At 38.7% G+C, this 27,432-nt stretch overlaps 3 protein-coding genes across 4 annotated transcripts in view; 1 reads left to right on the top strand and 2 right to left on the bottom strand.

The window, feature by feature from the left end:
- The first annotated feature begins 858 nt into the window (after window positions 1-858).
- Window positions 859-14,331, top strand: mrps35 (mitochondrial ribosomal protein S35). The gene is made up of 8 exons (XM_040026202.1): window positions 859-1,106; window positions 2,910-2,962; window positions 3,154-3,321; window positions 8,592-8,652; window positions 8,748-8,887; window positions 10,416-10,525; window positions 10,612-10,681; window positions 13,831-14,331. The coding sequence occupies exons 1-8, from the start codon at window positions 974-976 to the stop codon at window positions 14,098-14,100; spliced, it is 1,005 nt and encodes a 334-aa protein (XP_039882136.1). The 5' UTR covers window positions 859-973; the 3' UTR covers window positions 14,101-14,331.
- A 1,584-nt stretch (window positions 14,332-15,915) lies between these two features.
- Window positions 15,916-21,320, bottom strand: LOC120730085 (MANSC domain-containing protein 4-like). The gene is made up of 3 exons (XM_040026201.1): window positions 19,621-21,320; window positions 19,413-19,547; window positions 15,916-17,636 (listed from the first exon to the last, which is right to left on the bottom strand). Exons 1-3 carry the CDS (start codon window positions 19,838-19,840, stop codon window positions 16,807-16,809), a joined length of 1,185 nt encoding a protein of 394 aa, XP_039882135.1. The 5' UTR covers window positions 19,841-21,320; the 3' UTR covers window positions 15,916-16,806.
- A 320-nt stretch (window positions 21,321-21,640) lies between these two features.
- LOC120730087 (transcriptional enhancer factor TEF-3-like) overlaps window positions 21,641-27,432 on the bottom strand; it is a 35,218-nt gene continuing 29,426 nt past the window's right edge. For both annotated transcript variants that reach the window (XM_040026205.1, XM_040026204.1), the window contains exons 9-11: window positions 26,450-26,590; window positions 24,869-25,021; window positions 21,641-22,582 (exon numbers count right to left, since the gene is read on the bottom strand). In XM_040026205.1, the coding sequence (XP_039882139.1) occupies window positions 22,469-22,582; window positions 24,869-25,021; window positions 26,450-26,590 (408 nt within the window). In that variant the 3' untranslated portion in view covers window positions 21,641-22,468. The remainder of the gene's footprint in view (window positions 22,583-24,868; window positions 25,022-26,449; window positions 26,591-27,432) is intronic.

The raw sequence follows: 27,432 nt of genomic DNA, 5'->3' as shown, positions 1-27,432 counted from the left end.
CAGGTGTGCTGGGGGTAATATTCAAAGCATATTTTAATGTTGTGAAAGGCTAATGTATTTTATTAGCATATTGTTACAATTAACCACCGTCACATGTTGTTTTTTCCAATTAAAAAAGAAGAAGAAGCAAATCTAGTTATGGTAATGAAGAGAACAACCAAGAGAATTAGTTTTTACTCAGAGGCACCAGAACAGGTTCATGAAGTCATAAACTTTACTACATATTTTGAATGTGACAGCATGACCACAAAGTGACGAATATGACGAAATTAGTTGCCCTTTAATCGTCATTTGAGTTAGAATAAACATTTATTAATACCTCATTAAATTAAATACAAATTTGATTTTTAATTATTTTATTTATTTAGATATTACTATAGTAATGTATTCTCCAATATTTTAATTTAAAACAAAGCAAAGATAAATTACAAATACTTTTAAATGAATTATTAACCAGTTAATAGATACTTAAAAACGATTTCACAAAAAAAAACTGAATAAAAAAGGAATTTCAGAAACCATTTTCAAATTCCAAATTCATAAAACAGATTTCAAAATCTTTTTTAAAATACAGCCTTCCACACTTCCAATCCGTTAAGATATTAAGATGTTTAACACTTTCATCTTTTTGTTGTTGTTGTTTATTTGTTTGCTTTGCAACTTTCTAATTAATATTTTCAAACGGTCTTTGAACGCACCCTATGTTTCAAAAAGCAGCAGCTGGCAGAGTCCTCTCACTTGACTCACAAAGAAACAGGAGTACCTCCATTAACATTGTAGTAGTATCTTATTATGACTGCTTTGTTAAAGTATCACCTACCAGATAAACCAGTGTTTACGACACGCGGTGAGCCGTTTCACACCTGTGCTTATCTAAACGCTTAACTGCGCCTGTGCTGTTCCGCGCTGAGTAAAAAGCTTCGCAATCGGGTTTGACCGTCCCTCGCTGGCTTCCGTAGTTCACTGAGAAAACATGGCTTCACGCACAAGCAAGACATTTCTGTCCCTAGGTCGAATAAATATCCCTCTCCTTGGATTCAATAAATCATCCGGTAAAGCCACATATGCAACGGCTCTGTCTATAAATTCTTCTTCTGGAAATAAAGGTGAGTTTCACTGTCGCTATAAGGGAATTTATGCCAATTCAAAACCATAGCTGCAAGCTAAGCTAACTGCATGAAGTGCTGTTATTAACAAGAGTAGCTATAGCATATCCTGTGTAGACTTCTGCAGCATCCAAACTTAGGTGACTAGTTACACGAAAAGCGGATTTGTCTGGTGACCATGTCTGGGTTGTTGAAAGTCTTTGATGTCCTTTTGAGCTTCCTATATCTGTTTTTGCTTCACCATGTGTCACTACCTGGGCTGTCAGTGACCACACTGCTCATCACAATCCACCGAAAGATAGACACTTGCTGTAAATTATGGCAAATCATCATTACAAGAAAAAACTCTCCATTGCTCTCGCAAAAAGATGTGTAGGCACAGTAGCAGCAGAAGTACAAAGACAGATACTTATAGACGGTCTGTGAACGAACCCTAGTTATACAGATTAAAAGAACATCCTGGATATTTCGACCCTACTACACCTGATCAGGAGGCTCGTTTATCCAATTTTTCATTCCACTCCTGAGAAAAGAGAGTAATGCCAAGGTTAGTTAACTAAAACCAAAAAAGTAAAGGTAAATTTGAAAAGAACGTTTCAGTTAACCAAAATCAAATTAACCAAAATAAAAGTAAAAACTAGATTCTATATTTGTTTATATAGCTCCATCTGTCAACAATGGTTTCACCAAGGTGCTTTATATTGCAAGGCAAAGACCTTACAATTAATAGAGAGAGAATCTCAACAATCAGGCAAGCTGCTATGAGCAAGTGCTTTGCAAGAGTGGGAAGAAAGAACTCCCTTTTAACGGGAAGAGTAGACCCAGGCTAAGGGAGTGGCAGCCACCTGCTAGGATACATTGTGGGGTTAAGGGGAAAGAAGAGATAAAATAATAGTGAAAGTAGCAGCAAAAGATGGTCCTAAACTTTAATTACCTCTGCCAAGGAGGTTATATTTTTGGTAGCGTTTGCATGGCAGTCTGTCTGTAAACATGGTAGTTCGAAAGGTTTTGAATGAATTTTGATAAAACTTTGTAGGTGTGTAGAGATGAGACATGTTAATCCATCAATGTCTTCAAGGTCAACTTAATGATTTATTGATCAAAAATTGAGAAAAAGCATTATAATGCAAAAACTGAATCTAACAAGTGTGGTATGTGTTGTCAATGTATAGCAAGTGCTGTATAAAGATTTTAACAAATTGTCACATTTGACCTCTGACCTCCTCTTCAAGGTAGATTGTTTTGAAGGTTAGTGTGATAATAGTGCTATATATAGCTATTTAAAATGATAGCTTTTCAGACTGATGAGAACATATTGGCATGGGATACTTCTTCAGTATAGTTTACTCATTTTGTTTTTATTTTGTTATGTTCATTATAATAACAAGTTATATTCAAGTACATCATTTACATACATGTAGAATGATAATAAGAATAATTTTTAGGTGTTTAACTCAGTCAAACACCTTTTTCATTTGATATTTATTACTTAACAATTAAATGAATGCTACACATTTACTTTATCCATATAAGAAATACATATACTAAATTTATTTAAAAGCAAAGTTAACTGAGTTCTTGGTTTACAGTGGTTTATTTATCTGTACATTGACAAACTGAATTAAGAGCAAAAAAGCAAAAGTCAAACAAAGGTCCTGCATACAATACACAACCTACTGTTTGTTAAGAGTGTGTGATCACAGATAAAGTTGCTAGATGTAGTCTAATGTTTAACAACGTTGTGACATTTACTCTATTTGAGTGTTTTCATAAGAATAAAACGTATATGATACTTTATTTTAGGCCTTCCAGACAGAGGTGGTAGAGGACCCTTTGTTCGAAGGCCCAGAAGAGAAGTGAGTGTGCAGCTTTTATCAAAACTGAGTGTAACACAATGCATGCACTTTGAATGATACGATAAAAAGTTGCCATTGTGGCTATACAACAACCACCACAAAAAAACAATACATAAAGACACACACACACACACACACAGGCACGATTTTTTCTCCTCATGGTTTCCTTTGCACTCTGTGTGGGGTTAAAGGCAGGGGAGCCCAGGACAGGAAAGATGCCAGTGGATCAGGACTGGACTGCAGTTTATCCATCGGCAGCGCCCTTCAGGCCAGGATCCGTCCCCCTCCCTGTGAGGATGGGGTACCCTGTGAAGGGGGGCATTCCTCCAGAGAAGAAAGGCAATTTGGAGCTAATCAAGGTCAGACCTCATTACTTCCAGCATGCGCACAGAGGCCCTAAAGAAAACAACATTTTCTCCTCAGATAAAATGATAAATATGCACAAAGTATGAATTAATCTGATAAAGAATGACAGAACAAATGGTTTTGTGATGAACTGAATGATTATTTACACAACATTTAGCTGCACACGTTTGACTCTGGGCTGTATCTGGATGTATTCTCTTTGTTTATCTTTGATGGTTTGAGTTAATTGAAGCTGGCGAGTGCTCCTGCAGTTCCAGTTGAGCCCTTTTTGCTCTCCTGCATGGCTTTAGTCGCTGTATCTCTGTGCCCGGATTACTGAGCTGCTATGTCCAGACACCAGCTGCTCTATCTGGACTCAAGCCACTTGCAGATCCACTAGTTTCACCCATCACAGCTGGATATCTGCAGCATAACAATATTGATTTCATTCTCTCAGCTCATCATGAGGAGCTAAACTGCTGTATGTCCCTTGGTTACGCTTGGTGATTTGTTTTTGTTTTTTTCTTTTTTAATTATAAGTCATAGATGGGTTTTTGTGTAATCGTTTGCCACGACTGTGAACCATTAAGTTTACTTTGGTGTCAGTATAGGATAATTTATATAATTGTTTGTCTTATAATATCCTTCACTCAAAAGGATCAAGCGGATTTTGTTTTTCACTTTGTTTACATGCCCTTTAAAAGCAGCGTATTCTGAACAATTCAGTGCTGAATGTTTTTATCTAGAGCATTATAATGATTCTGTGTTTGAAATGTGTCACTTCTATTTTCTGGGATGTAGATATTTCTGTAACTGCTGTCCAACATTTTGGCCCATAGATTTATATATTATAGACCTTACAGTTTCCAGCATTTACATTGGATAGCATCTATATGTTTGCTTTACTTTATGAATGAAAAGATGAGCAATCCATTTTTAGGGGCATTAAGAAACTCAACCTTTTTATATAATTTGCCCATATTTAAAGCCTTAAACCATATTTGGTTTGCTTATCTTTCAGATCCAGACCTTTTATCTTGAAAGGTCGGGTTCAACCAACTTATTCTAATATACACTTTATGGATCCTCTTAATATGATTTGTACAATAAGATTTTTTTTTCCTTTCCAAGCTTTTATTTCCACCATTACTATTTATGCAGATCTGAAAATGTGCAAGTAGATCATAATAGCAAAAACATGAATATGTGAAGGATGAGCAAAAAGTTCCACCAATAAAATTTTAAAAACAGAAGATATCTGTGTTTAGGGGCACCACAGTGATGTAGTGGTTAGCACTGTCACGTGTTCAAATTCTGTTCTGCTACTCCAACATCCTCCATTAATTAAATCAGAACAAACACGTAACACCTCCAACAGGGGTTAAGGGTGAAGATGGTTTGAACTCTGTTTTGATATATTCTATTCAAAAGAATAGAATTTAGAGGGCCTTTGTTTATTATCACTTTAGTGGCCTCCCTCTGCAAGCGGAGTGTTGTGGTGGATCAGTGAGCATAATGATGTGCTTTCAGTAGGAGAAAAGGGTATAAATCATCCATTCAGCAGTCATCTTCAGCTTATCTAATTCAGCGTCGCAAAGGAGCTGGAACTTGTCCCAGCTGTCATAGGGCAAGGAGTGGGTTACATCCCAGCTGTCATAGGGCAAGGGGTGGGTTACATCCTGGACAGGCAGACAGTGGAACTGATCAGTATAGTTGTTTTTTTTTCAGATTGATACCGATATTTGATGATTTAAAAATTCCAATATTCTAATATATTGGCCGATATTTTTTTTCCCTTTGTTTCAGACGCACAAAAGATATATATAGCTAGTCATAACGTTTGTTTAATATATTATATTGCATAGATATATATAATTCATCTCTAGATCAGCGGTTCCCCAACCTTTTTTGCGCCACGGACCGGTTTATGCCCGACAATATTTTCACGGACCGGCCTTTAAGGTGTCTTGGATAAATACAACAAAATAAAACTAGTACCAGTATCGAAAAAAAGAAGATTTATTCATAACACACGTGAAAAGACCCAGGAAAACAGAGTTAACAATAAAAACGATAACAAAATAACGCTGAAAACCAATAAAACCCCTGAAAACCATACATTTCACACCTGAGCCTCAACTCTCGCGGCCCGGTACCAAACGACTCACGGACCGGTACCGGTCCGGGGGTTGGGGACCGCTGAGCTAGATAACATAACGATGCAGTTTAAAAACAGGGAAGTTACAGAGTGCCCCCTAATGGACAAACTATGACACATCAATGCTTATTCCCACCTCTTTTACTTTTTAAATTTTCATTTTTGGCCATTGTAAATGCCAATACCAATTTATTGGGACAAAGCTAATATGGACTGATAACATCAGGCTTTAGTGGTCATTCCCGTGCAGGCCTGACAGACAGCCATTCATACCTACAGCAATTTAATATTGCCAAATAATGTTATGTGCATGTCCTTGTACTGTGGGAGGAAGATCAAATACCAGGAGAGAACTCCACAGGCGCAGGTAGAATATGGAAACTCCACACAGTGAGGCTCCACTTTTATTTTATTTATTTATTTTTTTTATTTAAGTTATCTTTTGTGTCTGTCATTTTGTTAACGAGTTATATTTGATTGAAATCGACTCTCACTGCCTCTGTCAGTTCAGTTGGTGGTCCCTGATTCCTCAGTTCAAAAAATAAGTTAGAATAAATGTGGATGACTTGATTTATTGGCCAAACATTGGTGTTTGTTCATTGTCACTGGCCCGTCTGTGGTTCATGTGATCTTTACTAATGGCAGCAGCTAATGCTGAATTCATTTTGTAGCTCTTACATCTGGGAGAAATTCGAAGGCTTGTGTTCATGTACAGATATATGGAGGTTAAAGTGCCTCAAAACGGTTTTTACTCATTCGCAATAAAGATTTCTTTAATCTTTCAAACAAATATGGGAATGCCTAATAAAACAAAGTAAACCAAGAAAAATCACCTTTTTTAAACATCTGTACCAACTCAGTGGTTTAAAAATCGAAGCATCTGGCTTTTCTTGTTACCATGTTCATGTTTTATCAGTAAACTGCTTTCAACTGCGTCTTTCAGCTTTTTGTTGATGTTCTAACTTCTTAACACATACCTTCTGGTGCCCCACTTGTTTGCAAATCAGCTGATGCAGCCCCAGAGATTTGCTTTTGAACAGTCACGTGAAATGGATGATGTTTATGTCTGAATATAATTTAAGCTCTGTTGTAAAGGTCATGAACTGTTTGTCATCTATAGATGAATGATAGTTTGGACGTAGATTGTATCATGCAGATCATACTCAGCTGTTCTAAGGAGCTCAGCCTTGGCAGTAAAGAAATCTATTCTAGTATGTGTGCAAATATAATGTGACATACTAGGGCTGTTCGATATAACGAAATACATCGGATGACGATATAAAAACGTCTATCGTTTCATTTTACGCAATCGTTTGTTTTGTGCGGTCGCAAAATAAACTGTTTACGGCAATATTTTTTCATCGTTTTGATGGTCACTGTAGTGGCTATATTAATTTCTTAAAGTTCTCTCTTTCTCTTATATTTTATATAACCACACTACGGACGGACAAGCGCCTGTTTTTATGCGTTGTCGTTAGCAACAGCGACGGTAAGACCGTCGCATGTCCGCTTGTTTATTTTCAACATAAACCTTTCACAATAAAGCTCAAGGTCCTGTTGAGACTTTTCAAAATAAACTGAATCACGTGAAAGAGCAGATTATTTACGGATGAGAAGTAAAAGAGAGCCGCCAGGTGCTAAAAAATAAACCTTAGACTCAAACGTTAGAACAGGCCTTTCCAGCTACACGACGCCCAGCTGGAAACACTTCACGCAAGTCGAGCTGCCCGACATCCACAGAATTTACAGAAAATGTTAAATGTTTGTGATTTATATCGCTATTGGGACGATAGATGTCTTATATCGGGATATGAGATTTTGGTCATATCGCACAGCCCTATGACATACAGTGCTGTGATAAAATATGTGCCCCTTCCTGTTTTCTTTGTTTTTTGCAAATTTGTCACACTTGCATATTTCAGATCATCCAATAAATTTGAATATTAGGAAACCACAACAAATATAAAATTAATGTTTTTAAATGATGATTTCATTAAGGGGAAAAAGTTACCAAAAAGGTAAGTACCTCCTAAACCCAATAACTGGATACGCCACCTTTAGAATCAAGAACTATAAGCGTTTGTGATAACTGGTCATTTCACATTGCCATAAATTCAGCCACATTGGAGAGTTCAAGGATGAAGAGCCTGTTTAAGGTTCTACCAAAGCATCTCAATCAGATTTAAGCCTAGACTTTGACTGGGCCACCTCAAACCTTCATTTCATTTATTTTTTGGTATGTTTTTGGCTTGTTATTCTGCTGCATAGCCTCAGGGAACAAACTGAAGGCCAGACACACTCCTTCATGATTTTCTGGTAGAGAGCAGAATTCATGAGTCCATCAATTTCAATAAGACGTCCAGGTTCTGATGTAGCAAAACAGCCACACATCATCACAATACCACCACCATGCTTGACAGTTGGTCTGATGTTCTTTTAATGAAGTGCTGTGTTAGTTTTATGCCAGATGTAACAGGACTCGAACCTTCTAAAAAGTTCCACCTGTGTATTGTCAGTCTACAGAATATTTTCCCAAAAGTCCTTTGGGTTCATGGAGATGTTTTGTTTTTTTCAGCAGATGAGACCAGGGTTTGTGTTCTTTTTGGTCAGCTGTGGTTTTCACCTTGTAACTCGTTTTTTTGGTCTCTTTCTTATTGTTGAATCATGAACACTGACCTTAACTGAACCAAGTGAGAACTGTAGTTCTTTAAGTCTTGTTCTGGGTTATTTTGTGACCCCCTGGATGAGTCGTTGATGGACTCTTGGACGTGTTTATAGGCCAGTCACTCTTGGGTTATTCTCCATTTGTGGATAACTTTAACTGTGGTTTGTTTTATTTTTTGTTTGGTTTTTTTTAGCCTGCTTCACTTTGTCAGAAAGGTTCTGTTCAAGTTAACCCAACTTACCCAAATTTAAAAACGACATTTTGTATTTACTCTGGTTATCTTTGACTAATATTGTTTGATCTGAAGCATGTAAGTGTGGCAAATATGCAAAAGAACAAAGAAATCAGGTAGTGGGCAAATACTTTTTCACAGTTTGTAGACTTACTGATTTAACAGTTTGCCAAGAGAGTGAAATCAAGAGAGGGAAAGTTTGTCATGTTTCTCTTTTTCTCTGTTTCAGATACCAAACTTTCTACATTTGACACCAGCAGCCATTAAGAAACACTGTGAAGCTCTGAAACGTAAGTTCATATTTTACTAATCTAGTTAGAGAAAAGCAGTTTCTTTCTTTCATTATTGTCCAGCAGCACATTTAAATGCATTTCTGTGCTATCAGCTTTCTGTACAGAGTGGCCCTCTGCCTTGGAGACTGATACCAAGTGTGATGAGCATTTCCCCATTAAATTAGAGAGCAAAGAGTATGTGTCCGCTGGCCCTTCTCTCAGAAACCCTTCAGCTCGTATCGTCCATCTCAGAGTGAGTTTTGCCATTTTTACTTGATGCTGACTTTAACTGGGTTTTGTTAATGTACAGGTGATCAAAAACCTCACATGTAAAATGAGATTAAAGATTTACTGGGATACATAATCACCAGCTGACATGGTGTCTGTCTGACTTCCTAGAAAGATCTTCATCGTCTAGTGACCTAAAATCTGCAAAATGATGCTATTGAGTCAACAGAGAGATTAGTCTTTGGTCATTACTTTATATTTCCTGTGCCAAGGCTCTGTTAATATTCTTGTTAATTGTTATGGGGTTTTTGGCAACTTTTTAGTTTTCAATGAAGGAAGTAACAACATTTTTTTTTAAAAATAATATTTGCTGAGACATTTTAATATTCTTTTTAATCCCCTCCCAAAACTAATCCATCAATATGCAATCCTTCCCTATGAGCAGGACCATACATGGAAATGCACGTCTCTTTAACTTAACTGCAAGAATCAATTAAATAAATGTAATAAATAATGCCCTCTTAATTGTGAAGTTACTGGGCCTGTGTTCTATTTTACAGGGTGATGTTAAGGGTAGAGGAGAGAAAAACACAACTTCCTTCAGCTGAACCTTGACAAACAAAGCTGTTGTTTCCCTGTCCTATTCTATCACACTGCCTGTAGTCATTTTAACTCCAAAAAGTGCCAAAGAAATCCTGCTTTGCATCACAAACTGCCTTTGACAAATGTGCGATTTCTTTCCCAGACTGGAATGTTTGGGGTTTGGCTTTTTTTGTTTTGTTTTTTTTACCATTAATCGCCAGCCATCTGCTCCTGACACATTGCCTTAGATTATATCAGCAAGGTAGGAATTAAACAGTAATCCAGGTGGATTAGGCAGGGAGATAGATTGAAGGGCAAATCTCACACAGTTAGATTCCAAATCTAGAACAAGTTGACTAAGCCCTTATTTGTAAGAGGGGTGGGGGGCATCAATATTTGAATTAACATATATTTTCTAATTTTTGATTTGTGGTTTAATATTTTATAGGAGGAAAATCCTGGAAATCAAATCTGTGACAGAGGTTTATTTATGCTGGACACATAGTCTCAACCATTGTAGCAGCTCTGTGCATGTTTGTATCAGCAGTACCTCGGTGCAGTGCACAAAATAAATGTTCACCTGTGCTTTGTATTACCTATAAATGGAGTAATGTTGCATTGTTCAAAGCAGAGCCATAAACAATGTAGTGGAGGTAAAATCTATCATCTCTACAAGCAGCTTATGTGATTCTGGGACACGGCATGTGCTTGATCTGTAAAAATTATAGTTTTTTTTTTAATCCACGCAGTCTAAGCTTTGCAAAGGTTAAAAAAATAAATATTACATATTGCAGTTTAGACTTTAGGTTTTATTCTTAAATCCTTAGAGACAGATGTATGGTGGAGTTATAGCACATAAGCACATCACATTTGCCCTAATCTCGTTGTGAATGTCTCTTTATTTAGTGAAGTGTCACGGAAGGACTAGATTTAAATTATGTGGTAATCTATTCACATCTTCAACTTTCAAGGTAAAGCTGTCCAGTTTGAACTTAGATGACCACGCAAGGAAGAAAATGATCAAACTCATTGGCGAGAGATACTGCAAAAACACAGATGTCCTCACCATCAAAACTGACAGGTAAACACCTCTTCCTGAAAATATAGGGTTAAAAGAAGATTAAACTGATGTCCTCGTACATTTTTCTTTCTTCTGCTCTCTGCTAGCTGCCCGCTGAGACAGCAGAACTATGACTATGCCATGTATCTGCTCACAGTTCTCTACCACGAGTCTTGGGTAAGTTGTACATTTTTCTTCCACTCTAACTAGTTCTTGTGTCAACTGAAGGGAGGTCCGATAAATTGGCCTCAGTGGCTGAATACTGAAGGAGCAGTAAACTGAGTGAGTCGGACTTACTGAACTCACAGTTTCAAACAGGATATCCATGGTAAAAGTCTTCGGCCCAACTCAGCAACTCTACCTGGTGTTAGATGGGATATTTGTGCCTTTTCTACGTCCACTTGAGTTTCTCTTTTTGTTTTCTAACCTTTTGTCTTCTTTCAACAAGCATCCATTCATTTAAAGGCCAGGTGCTGTCTGGCATTACTCGTACCCTCTACAACCCGCTGTCACTTTTAACGCATTTGCCCTGGAGAGGTTTTAGTTCAAATGCATCATGATGTCTTACCTAATGCACCACTCTATGCAATGTACAAGTGTCACAGGGCCTTCACCAGCTGAGGGTTCTTACTTGATCTATTTTTTGCTATTATAAAAAGATATGTAATTTAAAATAATTGCTTTTTAGTGTGGATATGTGAAATATAAACACAGCGCTGATGTGGGGGAGATTTTGTGTGTTGTCTTGTGTATTTGGTTTATGAGGACAAAAGGCAAAACTTCAATATTTTGGAAAAAACAGTATCTCCTGCACGGGCCAGCAGGGTAATCCTGCTGGCTTTCACTAGGTACCAACAAATTGGTACCTTAGACCATTTAGCAGAAAAGCCAGTGAAGTCTTATTTTGACGGCATTTCTTTTTCAGATTTCTAATATTTTTATATTTGTAGCTTCTTTTCATATGAAATCCCTCCTTTGTCATGATCACCCCAGATTAGAATAAATGCAGTGCTGAGATCTTGAGTAACCCCCTTTTGTTATATTTTGACTTTCTTATACATTTTTCAAAAGTAATCCTGAGCAATAGTTCTGCAGCATTTCTGAAGGTCTTTAAAATAATCTTCGGGTATTGGCTACTTTTTCACTAATTTTCAGACCACTTCCAAAGGAAATTTTATTTTTTATTAACCCCCTAAGACCTGAACTCTTTCATGGCATGCATTTTTAATTTCTCTTTGCTATTTGGGCTGATTGGGACCTGATGAATGTAAAAACAAAGAATTACCTTTTTTTTTTTTTTTCTTTTTTTTGTGCCAGATCCACACATGAGGACATTAGTTTTAAATTTTGATAGAATATGAATCATTCAAGCACAACAGGTCAAGTAACTTAAGGGGCTAAACCATTGCTGTGTCTACACACAACAGATAATTAGCAAACAACCGATTTTAATTGTATTTTTAGGCACTTTGTTAATAACAGCATGTCACAAAACTGCTTAACTTGTTCCCATTTCTTTAGTTGAATCTGCAGTTACATCTACAAATGTAAAGTATTTTTGTAGCCACGAGGTGGTTCCCCAAGAGCTACTAAAACTTGGCATGTCTTGACATGGTGTGCAGTGTTTCCCTAAAAAAAAATTTGAGGAAAATGGGAGAGTGGAAAACAAGAAGTGTCCTAAAAAACTATCGACAGCAGATGAACATTATCTAAAGGTCATGTCCTTAAGAAACGAAAAAAATCCAGCAAACATCCGACATAGACCCAAAACATTTTTTGACCCTTCAGTTGGTCCATCTACTGTTCACTGAAGTCTCCTCAGAAATGGTCTCAGTCGAATGACAGCTGTCAAGAAGCCATTTGTAAGGAAGAGTCTGGGGTATACTAAGTTACACAAAAACTGAAAATGTTTTCATATCGTTTCGTCTTTGGTGGCATTTACGTACAACTAGCAACATGGCACACCTTTCACTGTGGGCAATCTTGTCCATCTTGCTTAGCGATCTGAGAGACTAAAGCCCATTAGGGAGGTAGCAGAGTTGAATGGGCAGAAGGATGGCAAACAGCAGCATTGTCCAGTTGACATTTACCCACAGAAGAGGAGAAAACAGACTCCCCTCTCAGGTGTTGACCTTGATACTCATTCACATTAAGCCAACCACGCCACATCGGAGAGGTGTGCCACCAGGCCAACAGTGCCTAAGCACTGTTGGCATGAATCTGCAGCCAGCCACATAAAAGAGCACGATTGTGCAACCTCTGCCTTTAGGAGCTCTTCCTGACATGGCTTAGCCAAAAAAAAAAAAGTTTAAGTTGAGAAAAGGCTGTTAAAGCCAGGAAGCAAAACACTGTCCACTGCCCTTTTGAACACACAATGGAAGGCACAGTGCTTGTCCAGCAGGCTTGTGGAAGCTGTGAGAGTGGCGTACTGATCAGGTTGTAACGATAGCTCACAAAGGGGCCAATTGTTAGCAGCCACTGAAGTGATTATATCTCCTCAGTCAGAGAGATGGACTTTGCCTGTTAATTCCAGTGTGTGCTAATTCAGGCCAGCGTTTGGGCTGACCGCTCAAAGCTGCCTCCAACATGCACACGCATTTACCACTAAGAGGCACTCTGCCTGCTTTTGTGCCCGCATGCCTAGCACCTGTCATTTCAAGAAACGGGGAGCATTTAACCCACTGGTGAGCTATCAAATATCCTGCCTGTTGATCAAACTACTGAGCATTGCATACAGCAAACATCACAACACTTTGCATTGTTTTATTTTGTATTAATCTCTAAATGTGGAAAAATAAAATGTTAGAGCGTCAGTGTGTCAGCTGCGAGCCCACTCCAAAAAATGTAAAACTATTATTCATTAAGACTCAGTCACAAGGCTGAAGAGCTGCTTCATGCTTGTGATTAACAGTAGAATAGCTGCTGCTTACCTATTCTGAAGTATTGATTGCTCTTCAGTCACTAGATCTGGACTTGCTGGAGACAGCATGGGGATCAAATATACATATATGTAGCTAATGATGGTCATTAACCTCCAAACACCTGCGAGCAGGACCCTGTTGCTGCCCTGCTTTGAGCTGCTGCACAATGGGTCGTATTGTTCTTCAGGGAATGTGATGAGAACGAGACAGGCGGCAAACGGAGAGCTACATATGGGAAATACCATCTCTGTGAGAGGAGCTTCAAAGAGTGGGAATTGCTGAACCAGAACTCCAATCAAAATGTGGCTTGAATTACAAATCCAAATTTTCTTTTTCATAATTTAACCTGTGGTCATTTGTCTTGCTTGTTTAAAGTTAGAAATGTTATTCTCTTTCTTCCTTTAGAAAACTGAGGCCTGGGAGGCTGAGAAGACTGTGGCAGACATGGAGGACTACAGTTGGGAGGACAGCCCGTCTCAGAAGAATATCTTGGATGTACTCCTACGCATGAAAGTGGCAGGAGAGGGAGACGGTGAAGAAGTGCGACAGCAGCTGCTGGGAAGGAAAGACGTTCAAGACTATAAAGACTCGGTCACACGGCTGAAGAACGAAGGGGAGAGCGAGAGCAGCATGCTGCAGTACAAAGAGGCAGTCAAGAAAGTATTCAATATGTAATGTCAGTGAACAAGAGCAACAAGAAGAAACATTTTTACATACTTGGAATTGTCCCTGTACATAATGCATCAGGATATTTCAACATCATGGCTCTGAATGTGTTAGTTGTATATATTTTCACAAATATTCACTGGCATGCGAGGAGGTCATTAATACAAAGATAAAACTGTATGCGGAGTGTTTCATGATGAGGCGATGCTTTAACGCAATAAAAACATACTGTAAGAGTTACTGCTCTAACGTCTATCCCTTTCCCGCACTGTGAATTCAGAGAACAGCACCCCGTGAATGCACGCTTTCACCAGCAAGCTGTTGAAAGGTACTTTTAGTTTCATCTGTGATCTGTGCACTTTTAGGTCAGGGGCAGCCTGGTGTGCTTAGGTGTGATGAATTAAAGGTTAAACACTAAAAGCCACAGATCCAAAAGCAATCTGTCATCAATCCCACTAAAGACGACTAATTGATGACCTAAACAATCCTTGAATCGTAGTCATTAATTGCTTAAAAGTGCCCATTAAGTTCCACCTACTACTGGTGTAGACAAGTGGCCAATGTTTTGAGGTTTGGCATCAATTACATTTAAAGTGACTGAAGTACATCAAAATGTAGGCCAGCCAAAAGGACACTATATCGAATTTCTTAAAGAAAATGGCTGTAGGCAGCTCTTGTGTTCATTCATTGCATCAGAATGAAACCAGAACCATTGCAGCTATGTTTTTGGTTGTTTCACCTAAACCTTAATGTCACAAATTGGCTCAAAGGAGAGAGTCCACACAAGAGGTTTTCTTAAATAGAAGATAATTTATTCAACATAATCTAACCAACAGACAAACATTACAAATGGGTTGAATCCAAGTGGAGTCTAAGAGAGACTAAACAGTTAATCTATAGCCTGAAAGGCACAAGGGATCTGCACTAGCTGACGATCCTCCCATGTCAGGCAATTGATAACAGGCCAGGAGTTCCTTCAGACATTGAGATGGTGTCACCCCCCACACCATCTTAAAATCAAGGTTCCACCTCAAAACTAGAACTTAACCTGAAAAATTATAAATCAAGGTAACAGGAAATATAAAAAATATACCCAGTCATTAAAGTGGCAACCGCAAACTACCTGTACTCCCTGCCAGCTCCACCCATCTTACCAGCCCAGGTTTTCCGTTGTCAGAGCAAATGAAGGGCAACAGGAAACTACCAGTAAAGAAGGTATTATAGAGTAAGGTGCTTAAAACAGTTTGTTTAAAAAAAATCAAACTGGCATAGAGAAAAGCGCAACAAGTTTCCTCCCTTAAATAGCAGTTTTAATCTTGCAAGAAAACTGGTTAATTTCAACAGCAAATCAAAGCGTTGCTCCCTGAATGAACACCAGAGTTCCTCACAATGGTCCCAGCACCATATGGCCTGCCTGCAGCTACAAACAAACATCACACTGCTTTGCAAATATTCCAGCTACAAACAAACCTGGAATTAAAGTTTGAGTATGAACCAAAGTATCATACAACAAGGTTCCTCCAAAGCAAGGCTATCGAACCAATCAAGATGTCTAAAACGTTAACAAAGAGGGAACCGAACTACTGATCGCAGTTCTTACCAATCATACATTTACCAGTACCAGTTGTGTACATTTACTGCACGCAATTGTACCACAAATATCTTTGAGAATTCCAAACACATTTGTAAGGCTTGCAGGAGAGCAGGGAGGACTACTCCTAAGAAGTTCAATAGTGATGAACTAACCACAGAGTGCAGGCTATCTAGTCCTATTTATTGAGTACAAACTAATCTTAATCTCAGTCTTTAGACATATACTTGTTAGTGCTTGCACCACCAGTTCCACTGGCACCAACGAGCCAGAAACTTTGTAGTTTTTGGAAAGAAAACAGAAATGTTCCAAAGACAATTTCTTCAACCACATTCTCCACCACACTATTCAATTCATGGTATTTTTTTTATTTATATAGTGCTAAATCACAACAACAGGTGCCTCAAGGCTCACTTAAAAAAAAAAAAAAAAAAAAAATTTGGTTGGTCTCCTAATAAACCAGTTTAATCTGATGGGATGCATGGCTCTTACACATGTGGTTCGACTCACTCAAAAAGATAAAGACATTTGGTTTGAAGACCAATTTAAAAAAATAGGGATTAATCCTGCTCTCTTCCAGCATCGCCTAAAAAATTAACTCAAAATTAATTAATGTATGTAATTAATTAATCTAATTCATGTGTGGAAGTCCCTAAAACTTTGGTCACAGTTTTAAATATCCAAACTAGGCTAAGCATTTATCAAACCATAAGCTAAACTTAGCCATCAACACTGCATACACTTTAATCTTACCAACAGGTTTCAATATCCCGGACAAGCCCCCATTTATGACAAATTGGCACAAATTAGGTGATAAGGAGCAAGTCCACACAAAAGGTTTACAGAAATAAAAAATAATTAACATAATCTAACCAACAGATAAACATCACAAATAGGTTGAGACCTGTCGGAGTGGCAGAAAGAGACTAAGCAGTTTATCTGGTCCAGCTTTTATAAAACTGGAAAACACAGGTGAGCTGCCTTAGCTGTCCATCCCCATCTAGTTAGAATAAAACAAAATACTTTAACCTAAAATAATCCTTTATGTAATCATATACATTCTAAGTAAATTGTCCTTTCATTTTGGATTTCTTCCTCAACAATGTTACAAAATATCCTCACTTTCAGGAGCTCTCCTTGACCAGCACGTATTTTATCAGACGCATGGAGCCTCGTTTCCCTCTCCATGATGTACTGTAGCGTCCCATCCTCTTTCTTTGACCCCTCCAGCTCACCACCAGCAGGATAGAGCAACAGCAGCTCAGCAGCACTGTGATACAAATGGCCACAGCAACCAGCAAGGTGTCAGCAGCCACATACCACCCATGTCCGAGGCCTGGTAGGGTGTCATCTCCACTGGCTCCCTCGTTGCTTACTGTGTGGTTCCTCCCATGGTTGCCCTTGGTTTCATTTAGATACAGCTTGCTGCTTTCTGTGTAGCTTATAAGAGCTGCAGAAGTTGGAGGGCTGCTGGTAAACTGAGAGAAAGTGGCGGTGGGATGACGGGTAGGGGTGGATACTGGGGATTGTGGACTTGTGGTAGAAAAAGCAGACAGAATCTTGGAATTGTAATGGCCCAGAGTGCTAACTGTGGTGAATGAGGGAGATGGAGTAATGCTATCTGGAAGAGAAGTGGTGGAGACAACTGCAGCTGTTGTTTGTGCATACTTTTTTGAAGATGGGGGAGTTTTTTCAGTGGAAGGCACAGTAGTCGTGGAAACTGCTAAAGGCTGACCGGTGCTCTGCAGTGCTGTGGTGGCAATGACAGAGGCCTCTGTGGGGGCATGAACTCTACCTGCTGTAGTGGAGGGTTTAACGGGCGGAGGTGGATGAATAAATTGGCGCTTGTCTGACAGCAATGGCTCTGAGGCGTTATTGCGGCTGTAGTGGTGGGGTAACACACGCACGTTAGAGGTGAAGTATTTTCCAAACACCAACAGATCAGGATCCACACCTAGAATACGAAAAAATGTGCTCGTTTGTTTGCTTTTCATGTTTTTGCTGGTGTTTTTATCTAAACGTTTAATAGAGAGTGATTTTTTTTTTTGTTATTCCAAAATAAGTGACAACTACAAATGCTACGCATCTTTTGCAAGAAAAGCAAAGCTGAAAGCAAAACAATTTTCAGATAATTTACTTCACTGAAGTTGGGAATCTCCAATGCAACATGCTAAAATCAGAAGAAGAAATATTACAAATATTTGATTCTCAGTCGTATATATTTGCTTTGCCATTGGTGGGGATCGTTTTAACTACTATTGGTCACTTGGATAAATATTTTATCGACTGATCAATCATATTTTTTACATAGTACTATGCAAAAGTTTCAAACAACTCATGTCTTTACATTTTGTTTAAAGTAAGTGAAGTAGATGCAACAGTTTACCTAAATATGTAAACCTACATGGAAATGCAGTATACAAGGTAAAAACAGTGGTTGTACAAGTCTAACAAAAGTCAGTATTTGATATAATGACTTTTATTCTCCATCACAGCCTGAACTCTGAGTGAGCTTTCTTGTAATTTCTTTAAGCAGTCTTCAGCAATAGTTCTCCAGACTTCTTGAAGGACATTCAAAGCTCTTCTTTGGGTGTTGGCTGCCTTTAGCTCTGTTCTTTGTCAAGATGATCCCACCCTGCTTCAGTGACGTTAAGGTTGGGGGCTCTGGGGAAGGCCAATGCATGACTAAAAGTGTTCCACTGTACACTTTATTGTCCAGGTATGCATCGACTGCATTAGGCAGTGAGTTTGGGATCATTTTCATGCAAAAAAAATTAAATCATTGCCAATCAGATACTTTCCAGATGGCATTGCATGATGGATCAAAAATCTGACTGTACTTTTTTTATTTACACCATCATGACCATGTTTTGCTGTAGACACCCGCTGCTGTACCTCTCTCCAGGGGTGTAATTTCCAGGGGGTTATGACCCCCTCAATGATCAGACCCAACCAATATAACCCCCCCCCAATAAATTATGAATTATCTTGCATAAATAGACTGTTGATTTTCTTTATTACCAGCAAAATAGTCGCATGTTTAATCATCTGGGAATTTACCCAGATTTATTTATCTATTTAGACAGAGATCTTGACCCCCCCAATGTTCAGCACAAAGTTACACCGATGCCTCTCTCCTGGCCTCTCTGTAAATACTGATGATAACTTGAACATCGAACATGTTATGTGTTTTTGCCAGAGGCTGATATTAACAAGGTGCTAAAGATACAATTTAAAATTGGGTTTTGGTTTTGGGTTGTTTTGCAAAGATGTCACTGGTTCATTTATTTTTTTATACTTGAATGTTAAGAGACTTAACACAGACACACACACAAAGTTATATGAAAATAGTCAGGAACAAATGAGTGAAAAGCAGCCACTGTCCAAAGAAAAAAAATTGAAAGGGCTTCAGAAAGCCTGGAGAACTATTGCTCAAGACCACTTGACTTCCAAATTCCAAGGAAGTCTGACTCCTTGGAAGCAAAATACACAAAATCGGGGGTGACTCAAGACTTTTACACAGTACTTTATGCAGAATTTGAACCATCTATAGTTATAGACATTTACTGTAAGATACAGTATTTTGAAATTGTTATTTTGCAGTACCGTATTTCAAAATTGACATCTAATCCCTAAGAATCTAACAGGATCTAAAAGGATTTGATATGCACAGTATTCACATCATTAAAAGAACAGAAGTCCACCTCTACCAGACACTAAAGCGACCTACCCTTTGTGATATTGTAGAGAACAACGTTGTCTCTGTGACTCAGAATGCAGCTCCCCAGAGTCGGACAGTGGAGGTGAAAGCAGTTCAAGATTTCTTGAGTGGTATCATAGTGGAATACAGCCAGATTACAGGAAACTATGAGAAAAGACAGAAAGAGGATTAATTAGGAGTAAAAGAAGAGAAAACCAGTGATGATCGTATAACTCACAGTTTCTGGTAAGGCAACAGGTGCGGCTGCATTTCAGCGCGGTCTCTTCTTGATAATGTTTCAAAAGCTGCGCTCCTCTCCTCTGAGACTCCTCAATATCGATGAAAATCCCCGGGAACCGTCTAATCCAGCAGTTCTTATAATAGGAGGTCGGTGAGCACCTCGACTCAACGCGACACACCAGACTGAAAACCGCCAGCAAACCCCATGCGGCGTTCATTGCGCATATTGTAAATCACACCATGTTAGATTGCAATCAAGACAAAGCCTCGACATATTTGGGAGCTGATTACTTGGAGTTGACAGGCATGAAATGGGGCCAGTGCTTTGGTTTTACTGGTGCCAGCTGTGTCACAACTACGCACCTACAGGAGGTGGAGACCCAGCCGTGCATAAGGTGTCCAGGGCTGTGCCACGTGTGAGTGCACTAGGCTGCTTGACCAACAGAATGGGATCAACTTACTTTACAAATAAAATCAACAAATGTTGATGTTCAAATTATGTGAATTTACACTGTGGCCATAAATACGTTTCATAATCTGCATTCGTTGCAGTGTTATCAAAGAAAAGGCCACAATGTGATGTGTTTTCTGTTTAGTCATATATCTGAGTGTATTTCCATAATTGTCGCAATCTGGTTTAACCCAGAAGAACCCACGCCCCTTTACGCATTGAGAAAAGTTCCTGTTAACGTTTCAACATTGACTCTCCCATAGTTTTTCTGACTGGTCTGGGCTCTTACGGGTTAGGTCAGTCAAATGACATTACCAGAATAATGGCACCAAAAGACATATCTGTATTATCTGTTACCCCCTTTAAAATGTACGTACTTTATATTTTACCACAAAGTACGCCAGTATTTATTTATTTGTGTATTTATTTTTAACTATGCACTCTCTGTAGCATTAATGCAGCTCTAACAAATGCCACAGCAGACTAAAGTTGATAGAGTGATTTAAAAATAGAAGCAATCAAGTGGAATTTTTAAAAAATAAATAAATAAATAAATAAATAATAAAAAGAAGGTTTGGTTTAACCCCGTTGAACTGCACTTTGTCTTTCGCACTATGATTGCTGGGACAGGCTCCAGCTCCCTGTTACCATGGACTGGATAAGAAGTTGTAAGTACGAGTTCACATATTAATAAAGTCACATGAGCATCGGAGTATGATGTGTAAGGTTTCTTACAATACAAAATATGGCGCCTTGAAATACTACAGTTGTGATTTGCTTCTACACTTACACCGATTTGAACCTACCGAGTTAAATCAAACTAACAAAGTGTAATGTTGCCACAGCACCACTAGATGGCAATCGTCACTACTGTTAACAACATCTGTGTCTCTACTACATTAAAAAAGTGTATTATCTGCGCTTGCTGTAGTAGTTCTTTTTTTTAAATATAAAATATCGGATGCATACGTGGATGTGATTAAAACTGTGAGCATGTAGTGACACTGCCCCCCCAAAAAAACCACTAAGAGAAAGTAAAATGTTGTTACACATTTATGTTGATAACTAATTCATGATTTTGGTCAGCTATTTAGCAAAAATAGCTGAAATTATTTTTGACTTTAGCCTCTTAAATGTGATGATTTGATCCTCTCTACATTAACAATCAGAGAAAATTAACGACCAACAGGTTAATCAGTCATTTTAATCTGCACCCTTAAATACTTACTTTTTGGTTTCCGGGGCCTCACTGGAGCTAAAGCACTGCCATCTGCAATTAGTTTTGACTTTCTTCAGCATGAGGCTGTTCATCCACTATAGAACAGTATGGTGCTCATCAACAACACCTTCCAAAAGTAAACTGATTTACTATGCACACTTTAAACTTTCAATATATTTATTTTATCACCTTTCCAGTGTGCACACAACATACTGGGAAAGCTGTAAAAAGCTGTCAAAGGAAAGTCTCTCTGACAGCTCTGTCAAATCCTGCACATTTTATAATTTTCCTAAACACGTTTATGCAGCGTGTAGCAGTTAGTGGAAATACTACAAAACCAGCGAGGACTTATGTAAGAAACACTTGTATTTTCATGTGACACCTCAGGGCAAGTTACAGATGCAGACAACTTCGATAATCGGCTTACAAGTCCAAATCTGGTTCAAGTTAGCAGTGTTATTATGTGCCTTTTGTTGCAGTCAGACAGTTTTCAATCAAAAAACAGTAAGACAAGAAACATTCAACATTCAACATCAAACAAAGTGAATACAAGTTCTTTTAAATCGTTTTAGCCACCTGTCAACGTAACTCTGTTAAGAGAAGGTTGTGGCACTGTACATAATCGCTCCAGTAACACAAAACATTGGCACAAAAAAACAGTGATTTTTTTTCTTTTGGATGTGCAAATAAGGGATTCTCAGTATACTTTTATTATTTTTCCCATTTTTATATATATTTATATTTAAGTCACTAGATGGCACCCTGAGGCAGCCAGACTTCTCTGTCACAAACATCCCCTGCACATGCATGTGTGTAAAAGAATCTAAATTAAAAACAAGCGCTAGTAAAAATGAGATGGAAAAAAACACCACCAATTACAACTCTCTCATGCAGGTCTTCTTAGCTATGTTTGGCTCCTTTGGCATAGAAACCACAGTGTACACAGTGGTCCTCCTCTTCACACACAGCCAGTTTCAACTTCCACAGTCCCAAATCTAACTCTTGTTCAGCAGTAGTTGTGTTCCTGCACAAACCGTCACAGCCTGTGCTTCTCCAGGCTCCCGACCGCTTCGTATGAATTCATCTTGTAGAGGAAGTAGTCTATTGTTTAGTGTTGTTGCTCACCGGTGTGCTACAATGGGTCTAGAACTGGTAAGTTCAGAGTGAGAGGCCGTGTCAGTCTTTGACTAGCCTGTAAATATGATGCTGCGCGCCGTGCTCGCTAGTGGACACCTCGAAGACGTAGGCTATGCACAGCAGGGTCTCCAGTGTGTCCCTGTTAGTCACCACCTGTAGACAAACACAAACTGGTGTCATATTGTGAAGCTTCGTTTGTCGTGTTTTTACTTACAATGTAAATTTACCCACAGTTTGGACAACACCGATTTTTATAGCTTCTTCTTCTTTTTTTTTTGTGGTTCTGGCAGAGCCGTGGCTTTCTGCTACATCACTAATGAAGTGAGCCTGCCAGCTAGTTTAGGCAGGCAACTCGAGCTCCACTGCGTCATACCCACGTAACATGCCTCCCTCTTCTCACGCCGATACCGAATACACCCTCCCAATCTGGCAGTTGATTTAAGCAGTAAAGTTTCCCGATGCTCACTTGGACATCATATTGCCACCAGTTCCCTTCATCAGTGCTCGCCGTTTCAACCTCTCCACCAGTCCAGCATCCACCTTTAGGCTGTGGGGATGGTGGATAGGGCGTATTTACTTATCGCTTCCCAGTTTTAAATGTAGCACATTCATGTGGAGTGATGAGCTTAGAGCCTAGACACCTAACCCTAACTAGTCTCCCTGGCCGGTTCATTAGTTAAATACACTGACTAATTACTGACACATACACACTAATAATGAGTAACTGGACACACAATCCCTTGGCTGAAATGGTGCTATTCTATACATAAGGCTGATATGTATCTAAAGTACTGCTTGGCATTCACGGAAAGGCAACATGCATAACATGACAGGAAAAAAAACTCCTTATGTTTAACAACGTTGCACTGAAAGCAACTTTTGTCACATCATTGTGCTCAGCCCTGCAGCATTGTCTGTGTGTATTGTCATCTATATGTATGTGAACATCTGTGTATGAGACGTTTGTGGTTCATATGAGCTAAATAACTCCATTGAGAAGCCTAATGACATGCTGCCATGTAGTCATCAGTGTGGGCTCAATATGGTCATTGTGCCTTTGCTAGGAGTGTAGGAATGGAGCCTCCAATAGAAGAAACACATTTTTAAAAACCCTGTCTTTTAGGCCCCTCTGGTTACTATGACAATACACCCCACTATCCACTGAGGAGCACACCGGCTCATTCAGAAAAGTCCAACTAGAAGGCATAAAATTAAAATGGTTCCAGCTGTTTCTGGTCTGTCATGGTTAACCAATTGAAATACCACAGCAGTACTTAGCTGAAGACCACAGATTTCCTGTTTCACACCCGTTACAAAGCAGGGTGAAGTCTACAAAAAGAACTCTAAATTTGAGAAAAAATGCCTCCACAAATGTTGTTAATACATGTGTGTGTGTGTGTGTGTGTGTATATATATATATATATATATATATATATATATATATATATATATATAAATAAACACCCAGCGGTTTATCCTTCAAGCTCGGGTCCGTCAATAGCCTTTTTTCCAATGAAAATAAGACCATGACTGAATAAAAACTAACGCAGGAGGACAAAAACTATGATGACAAGTATTAACACGCTTGTCAACAAATAATAAGATGAAAATATTCTGGAGAGATGAGATCCAACTAATTAAGTTGTGTAGAAAGGTGGGACGAATTTGGAAGTTATCCAATCAGAACTAATCACCTATGGTTAGACATGCACATTTTATCTGCCCCCAGTAACAGTACACCTTTTTTTTTTAATTTATTTATTTTGGTTGGGGGGGGGGGGGGGGGGGGGGTAACAGTTGCTTCCAAGCTCCTTGTTTCTCATGAAAACATGACAAAATGTCAATGCTTGGGAGAAAGATAAGAATAGACACAGGTTGCATTTGATATTGAAAATAAGACCCTTAAAAGAAGACTGACTGTGTGGACCAAAACTTTTACACTTCATACTTTAGTCAGCTGAATAATCACTTGATTTGATTTATTCAACTAAAACTAGACTAAAACAAAAAGAATTTAGATGCCTAAATTACGACTCAAACAAAACCAAAATCTGCTGTTAAACTCAGCACTGCTACTAAATGTACACTCACCCTGTATAAAATTTGCAATCTGCTTATTTTCTGTTGTTGCATATTTGTAATTAGTTAGCAAGTGAATCCAGGGTGAAGTAGTGTGGAAATATATGATTTTATGAAAACAAGTGATTATAGTTTTGTATTCTCCATTAGTATTTACTAGCTGGCTAAACTGTTTATTTTGAGTCTAGTTTCTGAGTTGTGATGTGAAATACTTCGACCCCACTCTGCTGCTCATAATTCGAGTCCAAACTATATGATATCAGTGCAGCTTAAGAGAAGAAGCTTATTTCTCGTCATTAACAGCCTGGGGAAAGGTAAGCTGCAGTTTTATACGTACTACACAGATTTGAAAGTTGGTACCTGTAAGATAGTGAAGTTTTCCAGTACGCTGTTCATCATGTACTTCTCCGGCAGGTGTTTAAGCTTGTGGATAAAGTTGATCATGTATTCGCACAACGGAGAGCGGTGGATCCGAAACACATAGCGTCCATTTTCGAAACGCGCGTACTCCGTCTAGGGGAACAGACACATACGAGTGAAGTTTAATATCTGCGAACATATATCACACTGAAAGAGAATTTAAAAATTTATGGATGAAATGTGAAATCTGTTGCAAAAACGCAGGGATACATAGGCCACTGAAACTCAAATGGATGCATTGGATATGAACGTCTAGGTCTACTGTATGTGATAAGCAGTATTGTTTGTAATATAATATACCTAATGCGGCATATGGCATGCCAGATATGACAATAAACATATTTCTTGTGACAACCGTAATCAAATAATGAAGCCATTAAATATCATCATGTGGCCGATTGAGGCAGATGGCTCTACCTAGGGATATGTGTGTATGTGCTTATATTGTACAATCCATCAGCAGCGAGTGGGGGCGGGGCGGCTATTGTGTACGGTTAACGGGAAACATAACAGTTATTCATGTTGGGGAAACTTGTGAATCGCGTCAGTTTACAGACCACAGATCAGCAGTAACTGACTGGAATCTGCGGTGGGGGTTATTCACTCCTCAGTGTGATAATTGTGGCTTTTGATGTGGTCATGACCTCTTTATGTCGTAACATCACTCCTCCATCATTCAATCGGTGACGCAAACTTTCTGAATTGGAGCCAAATATATACGTTACTGCCGATAAATAGGAAAAGTGGAAGGTGTCAGTTTTGTAAAACAGCTAAACTAAAAAAATGATATTTACAGGAAAAAAATGGCTGACTAATAAATGTTGCTTAAAAATTAAGTGGTCACATTTTGTAATGTATTAATTTAATATTCATATCTCACCAACAAAAAATTAAATCACTGATGACTTAAAATATTCCTCCAGCTGAACCTAGTTTTGGATGAAATTCACATCTTCTCAATAGAACATTTTTAATAGCGATTAAACTCTTTCAAACATAACTATCTTATTTAACAAAAAAGCTGCAAATTTAATTTTTCTCAGTCCTGACTAGCATGTAGAGATATCCCAGTCTGTTGCTGGGTACATTTCCAGAGTGAAAACAGCTAGAATTACAGGTTATATGATGTTTATTGGTCCGACAAGAGTTTTTTTCATAAACAATTCTCATAAAAGGAACAGCTATAAAAATCATAAAATGTCATTTCTGCTCATGTCATAAATATTTCAAAGGGCCTCTTTAATAAACTCTGAAGACGGCATTGCTCCGAGCCAAGAAGTTAGCCACATCTGTTAGATAACATCTCTACTGGGACCCCAAACAAATAAGAGGAAGCCTGACTCTTTGCCCAGTGGGCACATTTGGATGAATAGACTGGAAAAAGTAAGAAAAACAAATTGTGCCGAAAAAATATGCAAAATAGTGCAAAAATTCCATTAACATGGCAGCATAAGTGTATATACTCTAATAAAAGATGACATAACAAATGACACTTGACACCTTCCAGTATGGCATTCTTACCTCGACTTTCTCCACCACCTGTTTGCCAAAGGAACAGACCTTGGTGGATGAGGTGATAATCATGTTCTCAGAGCTCTCGTACTGGCTGGACACACCATAAAAGAAGCTGCTGTCATCCTGCAGGTTTACACTAAGGTCCGCCTGGAAGGAAGAAAGAGATAATGTGTTAATATATACTTGGCCAAAGGAACCATGGTGATTAAAACAGCTTGGTGGTGTATAAAGACCTACAAACCTCAGCCCCTTTAAATGGAGATGTGTGCACTACCCATGCACCACACTGCGCATTCACATACTTGAGGATAAACAGTTCATACAGGTCTGTAATCTACAAATTTCCACACCTGTGGATCTCTGCGTCAAAGGTGCTCCGGCTCAACAAAGCTTGAGAGGTAACCTTGGTAAGCCAAGAAGTGCTTACAGGACAGATCCTCATTTACCCAAGTCGAATCCAGCCTAAAGATTGCCAAGATGTACCGCCTAGCTCCCTCTCATCTCTTCATCACCCCGTTCATCTTCATGGCTCATATAATTCCTCTGCCTCACTGTATGTATAAGCGTGCAAGATGATTTTGCATTCCAGTGGCATTGTGTTCACTCTACTTACAAGAAGCGTCCATTGGATTTATCTTGGACTTGTAGTGTTTCTAATCAAAAATCACAAAATCTATATAACATGTAGCAGCCCGAGGCAAGACGATAAGTTGCATAGATTGTGAAAAAGAAACTATTTTGACATCTGTCATAAGCAAGAACCAAAAGTGCTGGAATGCTGAACCGTTTCTATGAGAAGAATATGGCCTCACAAGTTCAAAGGCAGCTTAGATTCAACTTTCTTTATTCTCAGATGAAGCAGCTTCACCCACCTCTAATCCCCCCACTGGCTCAAGTTTGAACTGAGGTGAGCATAATCAGATTTTGGATCAGACTGAGGTGACGCCTCTTCTGTCAGACAGCTGAGCTGCTTTACCTTTTCCCCTGTC

This window comes from Simochromis diagramma, unplaced genomic scaffold, assembly GCF_900408965.1.
Source record: "Simochromis diagramma unplaced genomic scaffold, fSimDia1.1 OVJJ01000293.1, whole genome shotgun sequence".
Taxonomy (NCBI): Eukaryota; Metazoa; Chordata; class Actinopteri; order Cichliformes; family Cichlidae; genus Simochromis; species Simochromis diagramma.
Note: the sequence above shows the minus strand (reverse complement) of the source record. Positions and strands in the feature narration are given on the sequence as shown.

What these genes read in the sequence shown, in the direction of transcription:
- mrps35 (XM_040026202.1), top strand. Translation starts at nt 974, where the DNA reads ATGGCTTCACGCACAAGCAAGACATTTCTGTCCCTAGGTCGAATAAAT. An exon ending in TTCTTCTTCTGGAAATAAAG is followed by an intron (nt 1,107 to 2,909) that starts GTGAGTTTCACT and finishes ACTTTATTTTAG; the next exon opens with GCCTTCCAGACAGAGGTGGT. An exon ending in ACACTGTGAAGCTCTGAAAC is followed by an intron (nt 8,653 to 8,747) that starts GTAAGTTCATAT and finishes CTGTGCTATCAG; the next exon opens with CTTTCTGTACAGAGTGGCCC.
- LOC120730085 (XM_040026201.1), bottom strand. Translation starts at nt 19,840, where the DNA reads ATGAACGCCGCATGGGGTTTGCTGGCGGTTTTCAGTCTGGTGTGTCGC. An exon ending in CTGTTGCCTTACCAGAAACT is followed by an intron (nt 19,548 to 19,620) that starts GTGAGTTATACG and finishes CTTTTCTCATAG; the next exon opens with TTTCCTGTAATCTGGCTGTA. An exon ending in TCTCTACAATATCACAAAGG is followed by an intron (nt 17,637 to 19,412) that starts GTAGGTCGCTTT and finishes TTCGTATTCTAG; the next exon opens with GTGTGGATCCTGATCTGTTG.